Here is a 22,024-nt window from a genome sequence, read left to right as displayed (position 1 = left end):
TCATAACTCACCACTCGATCCTGAGTGTGCATTCGAGAAAGATTTTGACAGAAATACCATTATGTTATCCGAATGAATGCACTCAAAATAGAAAGTTGGTAACAATAACAACAGAACATAATCAGATAGAGTTTTAGGGTTTTAATGCAAGGCAATATATATCCAAAATAAATAGGAGCAATAACATAAATGATATAACAAGAACACAAAAACTATTGGAGTACAAAAGGCTCATGGCTACATATTTCATGTAAAAAAATTATTACTAAATTATAAATTTAACTATTATAGTGCAGAAAAATCAACAAGGGCATTTTTTAATGAGATAAAATAATTTATTCTAAAAGTCTTACTAAGTGGTTTTCAAGAAAAAGTCATAATAAATCCGCCCATAACCTAAAAAAGGACACACACCATTTATAAGATTTCTAAACACCTTCAAATATAAGTTTTCCTTTCCAAAACTAGTCACAACTTTTTTAGAAGTATATAAACAACTAGTATTTAAAAGTAACATAATTCAAAACATTATGTAAGATATTATAACACTTAACCGTGGAACCCTATATATATTCCATAACACTTCCAAGTATTTCTAAATTTCATAAAAGCACATTTTCTGTAATTAGTCAACCTATATTATTCTAAAATGGAAAATGATTTATACAACCCTAGAGTATGCAAGTCCTGCATACTCCTACTGAAAAAATATGGACAAGTCTGAGACCCACAGGAAAAAAAACTAACTTTTTTATGGTAGACCCCACTTCTTTTAAAGGGAATGCATGAGTATTGCATACGTTAGGATTGTATCCAGCATTACTCAAATAGGTAATAATTGTTGGGCATTTTTGTGGGCCTAATTTTGTTTGTGGGTAGCCCGGTTGATGACTCAACCCAATAAGGATTCGTAACCCTTTTTTTATGGATTTTCAATGAGGCTTGAGCCATGGAGTGAAGGCTTGGACCGATATGCCCAAGTGAAGTATTTTTGTTATCATCTAAAATAAAATTCTCTGCACCTTGGTGGACATAAGTACATTGCTGAACTACATAAACTTTGTGTCATGTGTGATTAATTCGATTTTTTGTTTTTTCTCTTATCGTTTCTACAAATGGCATCAGGAGTCAGGTTAGGGCTTAAGTGAGAATGATGGTGGGAGAAGAAGAAAAGGTGTTTGGAATCGAAAAGTTTGACGGTATAGATTTCATGTATTGGAGGATATAGATTGAGAATTATCTATATGGGAAGAAACTTCATATTCTTTTGTTGGGGAAGAAGCCGATGACATGGAAGATGAGAATTAGAACCTTCTAGATCAACAAGTTATTGGTGTCATTCAGTATCAAGATCAGTTGCACATAACGTTATAAAAAAAAAGACCAATGCAGAATCGGAAGAAGACTGAGCATGAAGTTGCAAATGTAGTGACTAAGGATTAACAAGATAATCCACTTTTTGCGGTTCATAGTCGAGTCGATGATTGAGTGTTGGACTCAGGAGTTTCATTTCACACCACCTCGTATCGATAAATCATGCAGAATTGTGGAAAAGCATTGGACCGAGATTTGTGTATTATACTTCCAAATTGAAATGTGTGTACTTTAATTTTTATTCATCATGCTAACTTAGTTGTTATTTTGGCATCTATCTTTTACTGTTTAATCAATTGATAATATTTAACTCTGCAAACTTGTATCCCTTTTTCATCACTCATAAAGTTGCACATACTTTGTACATACGATATTGCTTTAGCATGTCTAAGAGCACTCTCATTAGATTAGTTATAGTCCAACTTTAGCTAAATCTTGACTAATATGCCTCTTAAACCCCCTGCATTGAATTAGGCATATGTATATAAATTTGACAAATAGCTACAGTAGTTCAAGAAATATGGAGAACAACAGTAACTTAGTCAAATATATATTATATTATTTCTCACTCCTCTTTATTCTTGCAGGTAACTTTTCCCTGTTTTCCCCTCCCCTCCTACGCTCAAACTTCAGGACTCTTCACTCCAAAACCTTCTTCTCATTTTGATTCTCACTCCATGAAGGGAACTCGCCATCACCCGTGAACATAAGCTTGTCTAAAGCCAACCTACAAAAACCCTCCCCAGAAGCCCTGCCCTGAAATGAACTCGTCATCACCCCAACCTCCGTCTGAAGCCAACCCCCAGAAACCCTCACCCTAAAGCCCCTCCCTAAAGTGAACTCGCCTTCACCCCTGAAGCCCCTCCAAATGGAAGCCAACCTCTTGAAACCTGCCCCTTGAAGTGAACTCACCTTCACCCTTCAAGCCCCTCCCGAAACCCTCTCCCTCGCTCTCTCCACTGCGGAGCCCTCATGAAGCCTCTCCTCCTTGACGAAAACTCTCCCCTTTTGACATTCATTGTACTGTATCACTTCTTTTAACTCTCAATTTTATTTCTTTCATCGTTTGCTCTTTTTTGTTGCAACTTAGCATGGTTATTGTTGTGATTTGTAAAATTTCTTGATTATTTTTTTGGTGTTTAGCATGGTTGGTTATTTTTGTTGGTTATTAGCATGATGATTTATGATTGGTTATTTTTCTTGGTTATTAGCATGTTGATTTGGTTATTTTGTTGGGCATGCTAATTTGGTTAGAATGCTGATTTATGATTGGTTATTTGTCTTGATTATTAGCATGCTGATTTGGTTATTAGCATGTTGATTTTATGATTTTGTTGGGCATGCTGATTTGGTTAGAATGCTGATTTATGATTGGTTATTTTTCTTAGTTATGATAATGTTAGTTATTAGCATGGTCATGCTGATTTTATGATTTTGTTGGGCATGCTGCATTGGTTAGAATGCTGATTTAAGATTGGTTATTTTTCTTATTTATTAGCATGGTTACTACCATGTTGATTTGGTTATTAGCATGTTGATTTTATGATTTTGTTAAAGGATGGATTCACAAATAATGGACGATCCCTTTTTCACCACACTCTTGCAAAGTAGTGAAGAAGGTATTTACAACCCCCTATAGTTACTGTCTTGCATGATAATGTTGAGATCGAGTTTGAAGTGACACAACCCGAAGAGGAAGTAAGGGCACGAATTAAGAAATCCCAATGGGGTGTGTCCTTCACCATGAAGGAAGACAACCTCCTTATATCAGGATGGCTCGACATTAGCATAGCCACTATTAGGGGGACGAACCAAAAGTCCACCTAATTGTGGATATGAATCTATAATTACTTCTATACCTTTAAAAAACCTATCCGGCCTGAATGTTCTATAATCTCGTTGACTAATCAATGGTCAACCATCCAAAAAGCCACAAACAAGTTTTGTGGTTGCTTGGCCCAAGTTGAATCAATGCATCTAAGCGGTACTAATGAACAAGAGAAGGTATGTCTCTAATTATTATAAATTTTCATTGAAATATGTATTTATATTTTTATCATTGTTGTTTTGATTGAGAAGGCAAAGGTAATGTACCGATCGACACAACAAGCCACTTTTAATTTGGACCATTGTTAGAACCTATTGGGGCACCAACCAAAGTAGCAAGTGCATATGGATAATTTTCCAACAAGGAGAAATGGAGGCTGCTCTACCGTTCTAGCTTCCAATGCCACTAGGTAAGAAAATTGAAAAAGAAAGGGAAAGAAAAATAAAACACAAAAAAGCTTCACCTAGTGATTTTGATAAAAGGTTAAGTCACATGGAAAGTAATAGGAAGATAATGATGATTGAGCGATGAGAAGCGGTAAGTCGGGCTGAGAGGGACATAACTGAAATGATAGACCTTACGAAGACGAAAATGGAGATGGAAATCATGAGTTTGGATGTTGATAACATGAATACGGTCCAACAAGAATACTTCAAGTCACTTCAAATGGAAATCCTAAAGCAACATAGGAATAGATCACCATTTCAATCTTAATATATTTTACTTGGTTATTTTTGCATGGTGGCTAGGGTAACTTACTGTTTTAATCCACCTACTTTGTGTTGTTGTTTTGATTATCCTACTTTGTTTTGCTGTTTTGATGAACTTATACTTGGATGGACATTATGTATTAGGTTGGAAATGTATGGATGGATTTTGTGTTGGAAATCCACCTACTTTATATTGCTTTTTTTTTTTTTTATTTATTTTTTATAGTACTTGGAAATGTATGGATTTTATAATAGAAATTCAGTTTGATAGAATATGTATTCGGCTGGTAGATGGAAATGTATGAACTTTGGATACATTTGTATGAAGTTATGTAGTAGTTGAAAATTTATGGATTTTATGATAAAAAATCAGTTTGACAGATTATGTATTAGGTTGGTAGATGGAAATGTATGAACTTTTGATATATTTGTATGAAGTTATGTAGTAGCTAAAAATGTATGGATTTTATGATAGAAATTTAGTGTGACAGATTATGTATTAGGTTAGTAAATGAAAATGTATGAACTTTTGATACATTAGCATGAACTTATCTACAGTTGGAAATGTATGGATTTTTTTATAAAATTTAGTTTGACAGATTATGAAGTTAATTTAGGTTGATAGATGGATTTTATGTATTTTGATATAGAGATTGTTGGAAATTATGAAAATGAAAGTAAAAAGTATTTTAAAAATAATTAAATAATGAATTAAAAAGTATATACTAAAATTAAAAAAATAATATTATATTATTATATAGAGTAAGATAACTAATCCAATGTGAAGTCTAAGTTTTGAGTGATTAGGCATGAGACAAAAAGTGGCATATTAGCCAAACTTTGCCTAAGCTATTGAGAGTGCTCTCATGTGATAGAAGAATTAACATAGTGTTGTCACTTTTTATGATGATTAAAGGCTCAATCGAAAGATGTTTTAGTCTTGAGATTGGTATCAGTCTGATATTATACAATGTAAGGCATTAATGAGAAGTATCGTCTTTGGGGAATGCATATCCCATAGTTGGGTGAGCAGTTACTATACTCGTAGAGGAGTCAAATTTGGACTTTATTTTAGTTTCATATTTAGCCTATTTTTAAAAAAGATTTTTGTGGACTTTTAAATTTTAGTTTTTCCAAAAATTAAAAACTAAAACTAAACCACTCACTACAAATTTACTTCTATACTAATTATCTTTCTTTTTTTATACTAGACTTATACTATGGTGTCTAATTACATTTTATCATATTATAGTATTACATATTTTTTTATTGTCTAATTACTTGTTATTATACTGTAGTATCATGTGTTATTATACATGTTATTACATATTAGACTTATATCTATACAAGAGTCTAACTTATTTTTATGCTAGACTTATATTATAGTGTATAACTACATGTTATTATACCATAGTATTACCTATTATTATATTATACTAGTGTCTAATTTATTTATGACTTATTTCTACAGTAAACTTATTTCTAGTGTACAATTATATATTATTATACTTTATAAATTAGTATTATGTGTTATGAACTTATTTCTATACTAGTGTATAGTTTACTTCTATAAAAAACCTATACTATTGTATCTAATTACATGTTATTATACTTTAGTAAATTAGTATTTTGTGTTATTAACTTATTACACTAGGCTTTTTTCAATATTAGTGTTTAACTTATTTCTATACTTGATTATGTATGGTTGTAATACTATGATTTTTAGATATACTAAACTATTATTAGTTTATTTACATTATAGTATAAGTACATTATTTTATAATAATTAGCCCATACTAGTATATTACTAAATTTAACTATATAAGTTATAGCTATAAAACTATATAAAAATACTAGTATATATGATAAATATATTAATAAATACATATTCTTATAACATATGTACAATATCGGAGTCGGATTCAATGTTGGAGTCGATCTAGCGACTCCTCCGACTCCGAATCCGATTGAAAAATTAAAAAAAGAATTCCGACTCCGACTCCATTTTGTTGGAGTCAAAGTAGAGTCGGAGCAGAATTGGATTGGGAGTCAGTTTTCAGATTTTTGCTTAGCCCTATCCCATAGCAAGAGACCACTAAATCGTATAAAAAGACATCCACAAATCGTAAGAGGTAGTACAGGGCACTAATCCACTTGGAGGGTAACCAAAATAAGCTAACTACAAGATACCATGAATAATAAACAATAATAAATATGGAAAAAAAATGGTTTAATTTCATTGCTGGCATGTTTGTTAAACAAAACTACTGGATTACTTATTAAGCATATTTTTAAGTAGTTTTGCCTAGCAATTATATCCTTATTGATATTTATATGGTTTTATAATATTGGTGAACTTTATTTTTCCAATTGTAAGCACCACATACAAGTTTTAGTTCTAGGAAAATTTGATGGCAACTTTATCCTTAACAATTTGATGCAATTTGCCTAAATCTTCTAGATGTTTCAAGTTTTCATTTCTTCTCTTGTCGAATTTATATTATTTATTGTCAAACTAGAGTCTTGAATAATTTAGTTTAGGACTTTTGTCTAGATAAGGGTGGAGGGAGGCTCATCAATAATAATGGATCCCCTTTCCACAAAGTATTCAAAGTTTAGTATTACATGAATGTTTCTTAAAACTTCTCCTTCTTCAAATTACATCTATGGGTCGTTTGGGGGTAAAATCCACTATGTTTGGTAACTTTATAGTCTTTCATGTCCTCACACAGCTCTCAACACAATAGAGAAAATAGGATTGAAGGGATGTTGGAGAAAACTTCTTCACTGTGTAAATTTGGAAGGGGGAGCCAATAATTTGAGGAGTTTCTATGTGTAGAAAGTTTGTAGATTTGTATAGATCCCCTCCTTTTTTGGAGTAACTGACTCCTACTTACCTTGTATCACTTTCACCTTTTTATATCTAGTCGATCTTTTTTGGCTTGATCTCTTCCTTGTTTTATCTCTTTCTTGTCTTATCTCTTCCGTATTATTGATAATTGGCTTCCAATGGACTATACCGAGTTGATTTCATATCCAATAGATGCTTGTGATTCTTAAGGTTGACTTGTCCAAGATGAATGCCTTGAGAATCTTCAAGTCAACCATGATAGAGATAGTCTATGAAAGCTGTAGAAAAAATAAATTATGGAAACTTGTCCTTGGTTTTTCGAAGGCGAACCTTGAGGAGACTTACGAAATTCATGGTAAGGGCCTTTGAGGATGGCCCTCTGGGAAGTTTGTTTGCGTGAGCGCTTGCTTGATAATCAAATGTAGGACTGATAATTACGTATGACTATTTATTGTTAGTGAAGAGCGCATATCTTATTCTTGGTGGTCATTTTTGTTTTCATTTGTTTATTGAGGTGATTACACATTGGTGTAGTCATTTTAGTGTTAAAGTTAGAGTTTGTTGGTCTTAACTCGTGTTAAGTGGTCAGGGAGTCTATCGATCCCCTGGGTCCATCTCAGACAGTTTCTAAGCCCGTTGATTTGTTCTCGAAGACAACCCGGGCAAGAACGTTGTGAAGTTCAAATGCTTGTTCTTGGAGGTAACCCACTGGCAGCAGTTATGGTGAGAGAGGTAGCCACGATCGCAGGCACATATGCTGAAACTTCTCATTGAGCCAGCGGGAGGCTCGCTCAACTGTTGTTGTGGTGAGAGCCTTGCTTGACTACGTTATGGTCACCAAGGTCGTGATAACCTAGGTCGCTACGATCAAGCCAATACTTAGGTTGGGCTCTATTTCTTGGTCGCATGCCGGTCGCCAAGATCATGTTAGCCTTAATTGCCAAGATTGAGCCAGTACTTAGGTTGGGCTCCATTTGTTAGGTGCACGTCAGTTGTCAAGGTCGTGTTGGCCTTGATCGCTGATGTGGCACGCTGGTCTTCAAGATTGTTGTAGCCTTGGTCGCCAGGATTGAGCTAGTACTTAGGTTGGGCTCGATTTCTTGGGTGCATATCGGTCACCAAGGTTGTGTTGGCCTTGATCATCGAGGTGGCATGCTGGTCGCTAGGATCGAGCTAGTACTTAGGTTGGGCTCAATTTGTTGGGCACACATCGGTCGCCAAGGTCATGTTACCCTTGATAGTTGATCACTAGGGTGGCACATTGGTTGCCAAGATCGCGGTAGACTTGGTCACCAAGATCGAGCTAGTACTTAGACTAGGCTTGAATTTGTTGGGCATATGTCGATCGCCAAGGTTGTGTTAGCCTTGAACACCAAGGTGGCGTGCTTGCCGCCAAAATCATGGTTGCCTAGGTCGCCATAATTGAGTCAGTACTTAGGCTAGGCTCGATTTTTTGGGCGCACGTCAATTGCCAAGGTCTTGTTAGCCTTAAGCGCTGAGGTGTCATGCTAATCTCTAGAATCAAGCTAGTACTTAGGGTAAACTCATTTGATGGGCACACATCGATGGCCAAGGCCATGTTAGCCTTGGTCACTGAGGTGGCGCTCTGGTCACCAAGATTGTAGTAGCCTTGGTTTGTAGAGGGTCCAAGTGCTTGAGTCTAGGGCAACCCAGTTGTTCTAAGAAGTTTCACCAAGAACCAAACTGGTTAGTGTAAATAATTCAAATCACAAGTTTGAGACTTACAAACCTAAGCCAATTGGTTGACTTTTGGTAAGAATTTGATTCCCGTAGTGCTCAAGTGAGGCTTGAGGTGCCCATGTGAGGCTTGAGGGTGTCATGGTCCCTCTACTACTCAAGCTAGTATTGTTGTTTGAGAGATCTTTGTTACTCTGGGTAAGCGTTGTCGCTAGGGAAGAGTTTTGTAGGTTAAGACGAGCATTATTGCTCGGGATGACTTAGTTGCTCAGGAAGAGCGTTGGTGATCCGGGCGAGCGTTGGTGCTCAAGGGCGAATCTAGAACTAATGCTCTAGGTCAAGTGATTGTTTCCAAGCTTTTTTGTCTAGTAGGGGTTGGTCGTCATTGTGCATCCTCTTTGCTCCGTTCATTTGCCATGAGGCTCTTGTTTGGGATTTGGATTGTCTCTTGCTGCTGGTTAAGACCAGCAAGCAAAATGCATTCCTACTTAGTCATCCATTGGGATACTCGTGAAATCTTGATGAGTTTTGTGGGCAAAACTTCTAAAAACCAATTTTTTTTTTAGTGTAAATAAAACTTAAAAAGTTTGAAAGAAGCAAATTAGGGTCATTAGCTGGTGCTTCCAGTTTTTGTTTCATTGAGATTGTTGGCTATTGAGTGATTTTTGCATGGTGGAAGTTGCTTGTCCCTGAATATTTTTTGTTGTGATGGAGATTGTTTGTCTCTAAGTGAATTTTACCTATTGGAGGTTTTCCATCCTTTAGTATTTTTGTTGTGATTTATCCCACATGCCCGACACGTTGCATGACCTCATACAACGTGCCATACATGACTATTTATTTTTACCGACAATCCTAACTAAATTAAAATGCACATCAAAGATAAAGAGAAAAAACAATGAGACTTATCTACTTTTTTTGAGGCGATCTTGCGAGCTGGATGATTTATTTAGAGAGCGATAAATTTCTAAGATCCTACAAATGGTGCCAAATTGTTGGTGCATATTTTCAATGGGATTGGAGCCCAAAAATACAATTGAATGTCCCACGATGACGGCTTGAGAGTTGATACGGTACTTGGATTCTCATCCATGAAATAAATAATAAATAAAGCATATAAAATGTAAATAAAAAAAGAGACACATGGATTTGGTTCGACATAAAGCTTATGTCCATAGGTCGTTTGACGGTGTAATCCACTATATTTGGTGATTTTATAGTCTCTCGTGGCCTCGCATAGATCTTAATACAATGGAGACAATAAGGTTAAATAGAGGTTGTAGAAGTCGTCTCTACAACTGGAAATGGGAGCCAATAATTTGAGGAATCTCTTTTTGTAAAGAATTCGTAGATTTGTAGAGACACCACTCTTTTTATAGAGGTTTTCTTCATTCCTTGGAGTAGCTGAGTCATATTTACCTTGCGTCACTTTCACATTTTTGTAACTGAGTCAACCTCTTTTGATTTTATCTCTTTCTTATTTTATCTCTACCTCTCATCTTATCTCTTCTTTTATTCTTGATAATTGGCTTCCAATGGACTAGACCAAATTTATTTCATATCCAACATAAAGGATATTTTTTTATACCTTTTGAAGCTAAAACCATACTAACATACCCTGAATTTGTAACATCCCACAAATCCCACAATGGACGTGAGACGTATAACATAATTGAATGAATATTATAAAGGTACAATGAATGTCAAGTCGAGCATTAGGTCCTCTCTAGGTATAATTGGATTCTTTAATAATTTGAACTCAAATTCTAACATTGACCTTTTTTCTTTTAAAAGTATAGGTTCAAATGCGGTGCAAAATCTTTCTCGCAAAGTATAAGAGCCGACCTAATAACACCATAATAGAGTTGCTCATAACATACGAAAAAGAAGATAGTAAAGGAATATAATGATGCAAGAATGCATATGCAAACATAGTATCGATTTAGATGCACACGTTAAGGATTATTGAGTGGGAGAACTATGATAAAGGTATGTATTGTCAACTTCTACATTTGGTTCCTTATTAGGAGGATGATAAATGTGATAAACATCATCCTTTTTATAATCATAATCATTTCATTATCTCTTGTACCGCATCAAATTATTCCAAAACCATTTCTTATCTTCTACTTATCTACCAAGCATTTCATGCCACATTATGGATAATGGCTAAAAAGATAATGAATAATATTTTTCTTAATCAAACTAAGGTTTAGAACAATTTCAAGGAGTTCCAATTGTAATATCGAGTCTATCGACTAAGGCCTGGTTTGGATTTTGAGATGCTTCCGTCTTATTTCATCTCATCTCATCTCAATATCCAAATACCACAAATACAAACACTTTTCAATTTTAAATTTTCAACTTTTTTATCTAATCATGACTTAATTATTATAACTTTTTTAAAATTCCAAACAAAATACAAAAAACAATTCAACTTTTTCAAATTCCAAAACAAAAGTAATATTAAAAAATTATATTCTAACAAGATTTTAAATTTATCATATTTTTATTAAACTTTTTATCTCTCATTTCTTAAAATACAATAAAACATTTTAACTCAAACCATTCTAACTCATTTGATCTCAACTCAAACATCTCACTATGAACAAATCATCTCAATTTACTATCAAAACCAGCCTAAATCTTGTAGTTGCATCAATCTAGAATTTTAAAACAATAATATACGGAACAACATATTTGCAATTAATTCCCCTTTCAGAATTTTCCGGAATAACACTACGAATGCATATTGGATTATCTTCTAAAAAAAGAACACCAACATATAGGCACAACATTTTTTTTTTCTAAATTTTCCAGAAAGAACCGAAAACTGAAGCAAGCCCAGACCTCGGAAATGAAAACTAAAATACCCAATGCATTAGTTTTTTGCCCTTCGCCGAGACACCATAACAACCAGATAGGAAAAAGACCACCAAAACAACCAAGAAACATTTACGTGCATAACAGGCCCGTAACAACTGATTTTATATATATATATATATATATATATATAAAAGAATGTGTTGTATAATGTGTTGTATGTATATCATTACTCATATAAAAATTGTTGAGTACCCTTTCCCTTCAACCTAAAACCCAATAACCAAAATTAACATCTCGATTTTTATCCAATTTGTAGAACCTCGGAGTTTTTTGGATATAGTGTTGTTGCTGAAAGAAAAGGGGCGGCCTTGTTTGAATTCAAAACTCACTTCAACTTATTTCATCTTATCATTATACATTTTTCAAATTCTCACATAAAATATAATAAACAATTCAACTTTTTCAAATCTCATAACAATAATAATATTAAAAATAATATTCTAACAATATTTTATTCAATTCATCTAGAACTATCTTAACTCATCTCTAAATCCAAACGGAGATTGCATGAGGATTATGATTTAGGAGAAATAAGAGGATTCATGAGAATATTTCTTTTGCACCTAAACAATGTTTGCTTATCCATTTTCCTTGCAGAAATTCCACAACGAGCTGGTGTAGTCTTCAAGTTCAAATCCAAAGACAGTGTGCAAGTGGAAACCTCCTCCTACTGGTTTTCTCAAGCTTAATGTCGATTGAGCTATATTCTCTCAAGCTTAATGTTGATTGAGCTATATTCTTTAGCCAAAATAGAGCTGGAGTGGAGGTTATTCTCAGGGATGAAAGAGGCAGTGTTATAATGGCAGCAAGTAAAGTTGAGAACGAGGTTGATGATCCAGAAACAGTGGAACTAGTTGCTATGCCTTCGAGGTCATTAATTTTGTCTTCAACCAGGTATCTCTAGGCTAACTCTAGAATGAATCTACTGAAAGAAGTGCAAGCTTTGATGACACGTTTTAGTGTGTAATTGTCAACATGTAAACAAGTTGGGTAATGAGGCAGCACCTAAGTTGGCTCGCTTAGCATAGAATATTGATGATATTGTTTTGTGGGGGACCATGTACCACATACAGTTGCCCAAGCTGTTTGGGTTGATAAAATTCTTTGTAATTTTGTTATTTGATGAAATGCATGATGTTTTTATGTCAAAAAGAAAAAAAAAAAAAAACCCACCTAAAATTAGAGAAAACTAAGATAATATCTCTCATTCTACACTCCATCCAGCAGGCCGGCTCAATAGATTTTGAAGACTAAGGCGAGAAGTTAAAATGTAACATTTTTCTTGTATCAAAGTATATTTTTATTTAAAAATTATTCTTCATGTTTTTTGAGATGCAAAATTGCCAATTAAATTTTTATATTTTTTCTAATATTTCATTCTCAATTGATAATATGGCTAGAATATTCTTACTATGCTTATGAATATTGTAAGAATATTCTAGAATAAAATAAATATTAACATAAAACAATTGAACCTGGTTTAGCAAATGGGATTTACTTTTATATAACAGATGAGCATCACTTTTTTATAAAATTTTTAATCTGCAAAATAAAATAAAATAAAATATATTAATATTAATATTCAAAATCAAGAAATATATTATACATTATAGAAGTCGAAAAAGAAAAATCAAATTTGACAAAAAAGACAAGGAATACATGGCCCATGGGCCCTGTGAATTTAATTGGTAGCTTGCCATGGTCGGTTGAAGTCTTTAAGAAGAAGACATAAAAAACAAAAAAATCATAAAAATAAAAGATGTTCTAGAGACTAGAAGACAAGTCACGTGGCTGTTTTATTGCCATAAAATTTTATTCTATATATAACACAAAATTTTAGTTTTACCTTTATCTTTGTCGACCATAGCATAATAGAGATGTCGCTCAACATCTGCAAGTGCGATGGGAGGGGCGGCCAGTGCCAAATACGAGCAAGATGGTTGCAAGAATATTAGAGATTAGAGGTTGTAGACTAAAGTTTAGAGTACAAGAGAGATGAAATAAAATTTGTAAATTTCAGATATAAAAGGAAAATTTTTGAAATGTTCTGAAATTTTTTTGACAGATTGATTGGAACGTTTTTTTTTTTTTTTTTTGAGATTTTATTGTGACTTTTGTCTTTTCTAAATGAAATTGCAGAGTCTATATAAATCCTATTAACGCCTTTTTTTTTTTTCTTTTACCATGGAGTTCAGAATTGATTTGTTTTTTCAATTTTTAAGGTTAACTTCGTTTAGTTTAGATAATTTTTTTTTTTTTTTTAATAATTAACTTTTAGTAATTTTTGAGGCTTCTTTCACTGCAGGGCCTTAGGCAACCACCTAACTTGCCTTATAAACAGCCGGCCCTGCCAACCAGAAATACAATTAACTTTCTACAAAATTAAAAAAAAAATGAAAAATGAAAAATCAAAGATCCAACATCCTAGCAACCATTTTCCAAATACTAACAAATTCTCTCAGCATCAAAACAAAATCCTTTAGTCACAGAACGATATACATATTTATATTTAATATCTTGACCCTTTCGAGTGGTGAATATTGTTCGAGAGGGTTTATTTTACTCTAATGCGGTTAACTTTCTGAATGGTGCTCTCTAAAAGCAGATGGTTGCTTCTAGTAAACTTGTAATACTCCTACTCCTGGAGTAGAAAAACTATTTTTCATACAAATAGCTGTCATTTCACTTGAACAATATATCAAGCTTGTTAAACCAAGTGAGACCCACATATTATCAATAGCTTTGAAATTTTTTGATGAAATTGATGATAAATAATTAGATTCAATGTGGACGCCAAACCAAAACAAAAGAAACACAAAAGAATGGGAAATGGGCACATAAATAAATGAACACAGCAGTTACACGTATTTCAGTAAATGTACCAACACAATCATGAGCAAAAACCCTGTGTTTGTGGTTCTAGAGCCAAACGAATTCACGAGGACAGAATTGATAAGAAAATTTGATGAGAATGTGTTGCCAACCAAGTAAAATGAAAAAAATATTAAAATCACCGCTCCCAATTTCCAGTGCTCTTAACTAGATCCTATTTCAGCCCACAAATTAACCTACAAAAAAGAAAAAAACAGAATTCACGTTTTAACAACCAAAGTAATCATCTTGAATTAAGGAAAGGAGATTCAATGAGAAAATACCTCGTGCTCAAAACTCCACATGCTGGTACCAAGTCATTAACTGAACTCATGTAAATGAGTTACTTGCTCATAGTTGAAGACAAACAGAAGTTCCAGAAGATGGAGCCCATGGACATGAAAGCTACGCGGGCTTGAAGTGGCACCACCCTGTAAAGATGCCATTTGCACAATGGCCAAGGCATGTTGAGTTAGATGCTAAAATCACCAAAGTACCGGTTAATCGTATGATGATTGAATTCAGTGCATTTTAAGTTTGAACTCATTTCAAGATGAGTTTCAACCTCCAGTTAAAGGCAGTATAGTTCAGGAGTTCTATAAACAGAAAAGCATGCAACAAGTATCCCCTAGTAGGGAATATAGTCTGTAAAAGCTTTTTCACTCCATGTTGAACCTTGAAACTGTGAACATAACTCGGTAAAGAAAAGGACCGAGACACCAAATTACATCCTCGTTATTCCTAATAAATATGTTTTGAGAGGCAAGACCTGTTCGTTTTACACGAAAACTCAAGTATGAATTTATCACACTTCTTGACCCTTACCAGTCACCAGATGTGGGTCAAAACCCAAAATTTCTTTTTCAGCTTTCTTCTCCCCATACCCTTTTTTCAAAACACAAAGAAATTCTATTATTTTAGGACCTGTGCAGGCACCAGGGCTTTTCTTGATCATAAGAACTTATAATAAGGGGGGAATACAACAGAGAAAGATGTCAAAGTGTACCAGAAATTCAATGCACTGACAGGGATCCAGAATCTAAATCCTGCACAAATAAAATCAAATTACGGGAAATCAGGACCACATTATCAAGCTAACATATCGATTTTTTTATAGGTAAACCTAATGTTGGTAATAAGTAATGTATGTGATATTTCTGGGATCAAATGACATTGAAAGCAACCATTGATCAGGATAACCACAAATGTTAGATAAGTATTAAGTCAAAGGTCCTTTTTACCGTAAAGTAATGTCGGAAGAGCATCTTTCTGGTACTTTTCCGGCAGTTGTAAGAACTTCCCCTGCCACAAGTTGTTCCATGCAAAAACAACAGCAATCACAGATGGACCAAGCACAATTTGGTTTAATAGAACCTGCAAGTAAATAGAACTATAAAGGATTTTCCATTCATTTTCTAAATAACTTATATTAATAAAAATACTCATTGTGAAAATTCAAAAGGAGTGTACCTTCAGCATTACATTCTCCACCGTTTGCTTTGGCATACAATGGTCTAGGTACTGGTACCATGCATAAGAACCAGGGCCATAGAAAAGAAACCCATAGGAAATCATCCGCAGGGCACGGAGCCAATCGTGGTCTGAAAGGAGAGTCGACATTGCATCCTAAGAGAAAGATTTTGGTTAAAGATGGAACTTAGGGATGTGAGCGATTAGATTAAATACCAAAACGATATAGAAAGAAACCATCTAACTATAATTAGTAAACTAGAAATTGAGAGTGGGCGAAAATATGCCGTATAATGCTAGATTATAGGCCCAGAACGTGCAAGCCCTTTGAGAAAGGAGATTGATCATAGAATAGTGATTTTTATAGTGGGCCCCAATTTTTTTTTTCCAAAAGGCTTGCACAGGGCTTGCATGTACATCATTTTCCATATCCCATGAAAGTAGGCTGGTTTGGTTACACAAAACCAAAATATCTCATCTCATCTCATCTTATATAATCATTACAACTTTCTCAAACTTTCATACAAAATATAATAAACAATTCAACTTTTTCAAATCCCAAAACAAAAATAATATTAAATATTTATATTATAACAATATTTTATTCGTTCAACTTTCAACAAAACATCTCATCTCATCTCATCTAAACTGCGTAACCAAACGAGGCCAAAACTTCTCCAATATATACAATACCAAAGACAGGGTATTAGATTGCAGTGGCAAAGTGGGTGCAATTGCACAGACTAAAATTTTACTAGTTATTAGCTTATATATAAAATTTAATTTTTTTAATTTCTTTTAATTTTAATCATTAAAAGTTATACTCTCAAACAAAAAATAGTAAAAGTTATTTACTTAGTAGTCCAAGTATTTGAAAAAAACATCAAAACTCTCAAAACATCCTGAATGACTCATTCATTATCACCATTTAAAGCATCCCTCCTATAACTCAACGGGGATACCTTGAAGAAAAAACATTTGAGATAGATATTTTGTTACAACATCATAGAAAATCGATTGCATAATCGATAATATTGTTACATATATTGAAGGAGACATTTTTGTTTTTTGTAGAATTAGTGATGAAATGGTTTTAAAATATGACAAACCGAAAGCCAAAAAATAGTATCATAATAAATTATTATTTCTATCTATTTATATTAGTTAAATTTTGCACCAACTGAATATAAATCTTAGTTAAATTTTGCACCAACTGAATTTAAATCTTGACTCCGCCACTGCTACAGTATAGGTCAAACCGCTGAAATCAAGAACCAGCCCTTGTTACAGCGGTAGCAAATATGAAGAATAGATTAGAAGTAGGAAACTCAGTTGGCGTCAATGTGGATATTTAGCTATATAGATAGCCATAGACAGATGAAAAATAAAATTCATCTTAAATTCTTAACATTCTCTAGAATTTTAGGGTCATGCTATATTGGATTTTGAAAGTCACATGCCTAACTTACGTAAGAACAAAGGCGCAACTGTAAAAAACTAGCTCATGTATCTCTCTCGAACCCTTGGCTTTGCTACGCCCAGAACAGTCTAAACTGGAAAAAGATTCTAGGTTTTGAGCAACCAAAGAGAGCATATAACAGAAATGTGCGTACTCAAAGAAAAGAGAAAATTCACTTAAAGAGCTGTTAGCTACCAACGGCAAAGAAAATTTGAACGAACAACAAAAAGGCATTCAACAACTCCAAAATTCACAAAATTGTCATTTTCTCTACTTTAAACAACGTTTTTCTAAGAAGCCAAACAAACAGATAAATACTTCAATTGGACACCAAATAGAGGAAAACAAAGCATAACTCTCAAAACATTCAGCAACTTAAAACGGAATAAAAGAAACCCCAACAAAAGGAGAAAGAGAGGAAAAAAGAAAAAACCACAATGCTCCTCTAACCTTTGTGAAGCCATGGGAATCAGAGACAGAGTTCTGGTTCAGCGCTTTTCCTTTCCTCCAACGCTCACTGAGCTGAGCAATAGTGTCGCCGGCGAGAGCGAGTGAGCCAGCCGTGACGGCTTGCTTCAATGGGAAGCGGTAACCGGCTCTGCCAGTCGCCTCGACGGAATCGGAGGATTTGGAATTGGATTTGGATCCGGTATCAGCTCTTTTCCGGAAGGGGGAGTTTAAGCCCCATAGCCCGCCAAGGCCTCCGCCCAAAGCGTCCATTGCTGAAAGCAGCAAGAAGTAATAGAATACCCAAAAAGAAAGATTTTTTTAGAAGACTGTAGGCAGGCATGGTGCATCCTGATGGTCCTGACTCCTGATGGTAGATTATTTTCCAAACTCGTATCTTTATTAGGAAATAAAAAAATCAATCTTCTTTTAATAAAAAAGAATTACAATATAAAATTTCCATTAAAATTTTTTAAAAACATGATAGAGCTACCCGGAGTTGGCTCGACATGAGTCCGGACACTTTTTATTTTTTATCTAGTAATTAAGAATGTGTTTTTTTAATAATATTATGATTTTTTTAAAATATTAAAATATATAAAAAAATCTATAAAAAAGTTTTTTTAAGAAAATAATTTTCTCGAAAACCATTTTCGAACTACACCCTCAGCACTACTCAAATCTTTAAGGTAATATTTGTAAAATTGTATCTTTGTCTAAATCTTTTTAATTAGAAAAAATTTACACAATTTTTTATTATTTATACAACTTTTACACATCATATTTTTTTAATTTTTTTTTCTTTTGTCAAATATTTAATATATGAATAGTAAATATAAGAATTAAATTAATTTAAAAAAATAAATTCAAACAAATATTTTAAAAAAATATTAAAAATTTATAAAAATATAATGTGTGAAAGTTTGGAAAGTCGGAGAACATTGCTCTTTTAATTAATTAACAGAAATTACAAACCTAATACTCACTTGTCAGTGCCAATAAATTACAAACAACAAAGGGTATGTCTTACGTATACATCTAGAGTTTTGTTACCTATAATTCGTTTAATGATAATTGGATTTGTAGCCTCATGTGCTTTGCCTCGAATGAACTTTTTAGGAATAATCCCTTGTGTGATGAAAAATTTAAAATTTTCTTTAATTCTTCTGTTCATTTTACTTAATGAAAAACATGTAGTAGTCTATCTGCCACATGAAAAATTAATTTTCTTTAATTCCAAATGCTCTAAGTTATTGCATTTGGATTAAAGAAATGCCATGGATGGGAGAAAATAACACATCTATTTGGTCCCCTAAGTTAATGTTACCAAAGTGAATTTTGTCAAACTTTTAGTGGCAGAAACAGTCATAGTTGATCGAGTTATCTCGCCAAACTTTAAGAAAATACTACTTTAATCCAAATTTCTAACCATATGGTGAAACTATGGATGTTGTACTCGAAATCGAAAGAGTAGAGAATTCATAAAATTTTGACCATCACCCTTAATAATGCATCATCTAATAATATTGTTGTTGATTACATAAGGCGGATGATAAATGAGAAGAATTATACCATTTTGGGTGGAAAAATTTCTTCACATGTAGTGTGCTTGCTCATATATTGAACTTGATTATTACTGACATCTTGAAAGATGCTTATGACTTTGTAATAAAAATTAGGGATACTATCATATATGTGAAGTTTTCACCAACAAGATTTGTCAATTTCAATAAATATGTGGAGCTGGAAAGTTGGTGTGAGGATGGTTTGCTTGAATGTTCATATTAGATAGAACTCTATGTATTTCACATTAAGTACAATTGAAAAACATCAAAAACCATTTGACTAATGAGTATAGGGATGCTCAATTTGTGAATCTCACTTGTGATAATTGAAAAGTGCACGAAATTTGTAAAGTTATGGAGAATTTTTCATAAAGTTAAATTGAGCATATTTGATTCTTTGTGCGTGACTACCAATATATATTTTCAGAAAATGTTCATAATTGAAGATGTATTAAATATAGGCCTGCAACCCGATCAACCCGTGATGTGTTTGGGCCCGACCCGTTTTCCAGGATACACAAACCGACTCGACCCGACATGAGTCAGGCCAATCCGTTTCTTCTCAAAATCTGCAGCGACCATTCATGACTGTAAAACTGATCCTCTTCAACCCACTCGAAAGCGAAACCTCTGTAGCCAATATCTAAGTCCATAAAGACAACAAAATTCCGATTCGTTACCTCCACCATGACTATATGAAAAGCCCATTAACAGGATCAAGAGAATGCATTTCCTCCACTCAGAGATCAAGACAATAATTGGTATTAATTTTACCTGGGGCGTGTTTTTCTCTTCTATGTGTCTTCAAATCAAAGGTTGACTCCGAGCTGTCCAGCAAGTGACGGTCCAGGTGGAGAGCAATCCGACCGTTGCTCTCAAACACTACAAGCACAAATGAGGCCTCCATGGTGTTGAAGAATTGCAAGTGTTTCTCGTTGATCCACGAATGAGTTTGATTGGTCAGAAAGTGCGAGTCCATGGCACAGGAAAACCACCTCCAAGACAACTGAGAAACACGCATACCCCTTGATTTACGCAGCTACATACCCATTGATTTCTCAATTTTACGCTCGATTTCTCGTTGTCTTGATTGCTTACGGTGTCAGGGACTTTGCTCCTGATTGGTGGGGGTTGGTTTTAGGGCTGTGCAGAAAAGAAGAAGAATCGTGTGAAAGAAAATAATTAGTCGGATCATTTTGACATTTAGTGGGTTCGACCAGCAAACTAGTTCAAACTGTATTTTTTGGATAGATCGGGTCGGATCTATCAGACGTAACAGGTTCTACACTTTTCTGCACAACCCTAATTAAATATATATGTACGAGTGATGATATTATCACTAATACTATAGACAATAGTATGAAAATTATTAGGGAAGCACAAATAAGTTCAACTTGATGATATATATTACTTTTGTGCTTGGCCCACGATACAAGATGAAGGCAATGAGGTTTTGGTTGAGAAAGTACAAAGAGGACGAGTTGGCCAATAGGATAAAGGCAAAGGTGAAACTCCTTTTAAGCCACTTGACCAAGCAATATAATACATTTTGTGTGATTAGTGGGAGTAGTTTTAATGAGACTTAAGGAAGACGAACTACTATTTCTACAAACATTAGTAAGGAGCTGGTACCAGTCTCACATAGATTTGATCTTGCGTTAGACAAATTTTTGGAGGAGGAGAATTTGATAGAGTCTAGATTTGAGGTGGATAGATATTATCCGAGGGTGTGCAATAAAATCACCCAATTTTGATATTTTAGATTGTTGAAAGATTCATGCGATCAATTACTTTAACAACCCGCCAAAAACTCAGTGGATGGATTTCTTTAGGCTTTAGGAACGTTGTGAAAATCCCAAAAAGGTCTAACGAATCCAACAATCACGTAGGTTTTAGTTTGTCAATTTAGTCAATTTCTTACCCACTTTGGTGGTAGAAACACAATTTTATTTATTTGAGGTACTTAGGAGTATATGATTGAGAAATAGTTAGCACCATTAGTTTCGGATGAATATTTATGATTTTACGGCGCAATAATACAATTCATTTTCTAGATGATAGCTACTCAAAAATGCATTTTGATTTACTCAAGGCGCTTAGATTCGAAAATTGCGAAAAGAATTTCACTATTAGGTTTGTAGGATTATTTAGGATCTTATAGTGCAAAGTTATTTTCGCCATTTTCGGACTGAATAGTAACACTTGTGTTAGCACTTAATCCAGTCGTTTTCAAATTATAGTGTAGATTGTCCAAATCAGTCTAGAGAAGTTTTATTTGGACACTTGGCAAGATCTTAGCCATACTTAGTGAATAGCATCGGAAACTTGGCACCAAGAGAAACCATGAGATGGAAATGTGAAGGAAATGAATGAAAAAAATCAAGCATGGTGATCATGACACCTAAGCCAAACACTTACATCCAACCATTCATTTTGTGCCAAACCAAATAGGGTTTAAACCCTAATGAAACTCCAAATATTTGAGATCCAATTAAAACAAAAAAACTTTGGTAAAAACCAAAATCCTAAATGGTTTCCCCAAATCCCAAATGGTTACCCCAAAACCCTAAGTGTTTGTCAGTTCTAGCGTAGTGTTTAATCACTTCATTAAATCACTTTCACATGCTATTAACCATTCAAATTCATGTCATTACACCATCATTTATTCTTTTATACCTTGGTAATTTCATTAGGCGAAGAAAATTTAGATTTGGGCTTGATAGAAATCAAAACCCCAAACCAAACCCTATTGAAACCCTAAATCAGGCCCAATCAGTTTAGGCTCACTGAAAAGCTCCACTTATGCATGGTTTCTTGAGGAAGTTTTCCTACTTCCATGAGTGTACTTTTAATGCCCATGTCAGC

General features: G+C 34.0%; 1 protein-coding gene across 1 annotated transcript; it reads right to left on the bottom strand.

Annotated features, from left to right (window-relative positions):
• Positions 1-14,160: 14,160 nt before the first annotated feature.
• On the bottom strand, positions 14,161-17,932 carry LOC109007999 (protein Mpv17). Its single transcript, XM_018987919.2, has 6 exons — positions 17,598-17,932; positions 15,689-15,844; positions 15,460-15,592; positions 15,225-15,264; positions 14,503-14,649; positions 14,161-14,415 (listed from the first exon to the last, which is right to left on the bottom strand). The coding sequence occupies exons 1-5, from the start codon at positions 17,865-17,867 to the stop codon at positions 14,562-14,564; spliced, it is 687 nt and encodes a 228-aa protein (XP_018843464.1). The 5' UTR covers positions 17,868-17,932; the 3' UTR covers positions 14,161-14,415; positions 14,503-14,561.
• Between the last annotated feature and the right edge of the window lie 4,092 nt (positions 17,933-22,024).

The sequence above is a fragment of the Juglans regia genome, chromosome 10 (assembly GCF_001411555.2).
Source record: "Juglans regia cultivar Chandler chromosome 10, Walnut 2.0, whole genome shotgun sequence".
In the NCBI taxonomy this organism is placed as follows: Eukaryota; Viridiplantae; Streptophyta; class Magnoliopsida; order Fagales; family Juglandaceae; genus Juglans; species Juglans regia.
The sequence above is the reverse complement of the archived record's forward strand: the minus strand, read 5'-3'. Positions and strand labels throughout refer to the sequence as shown.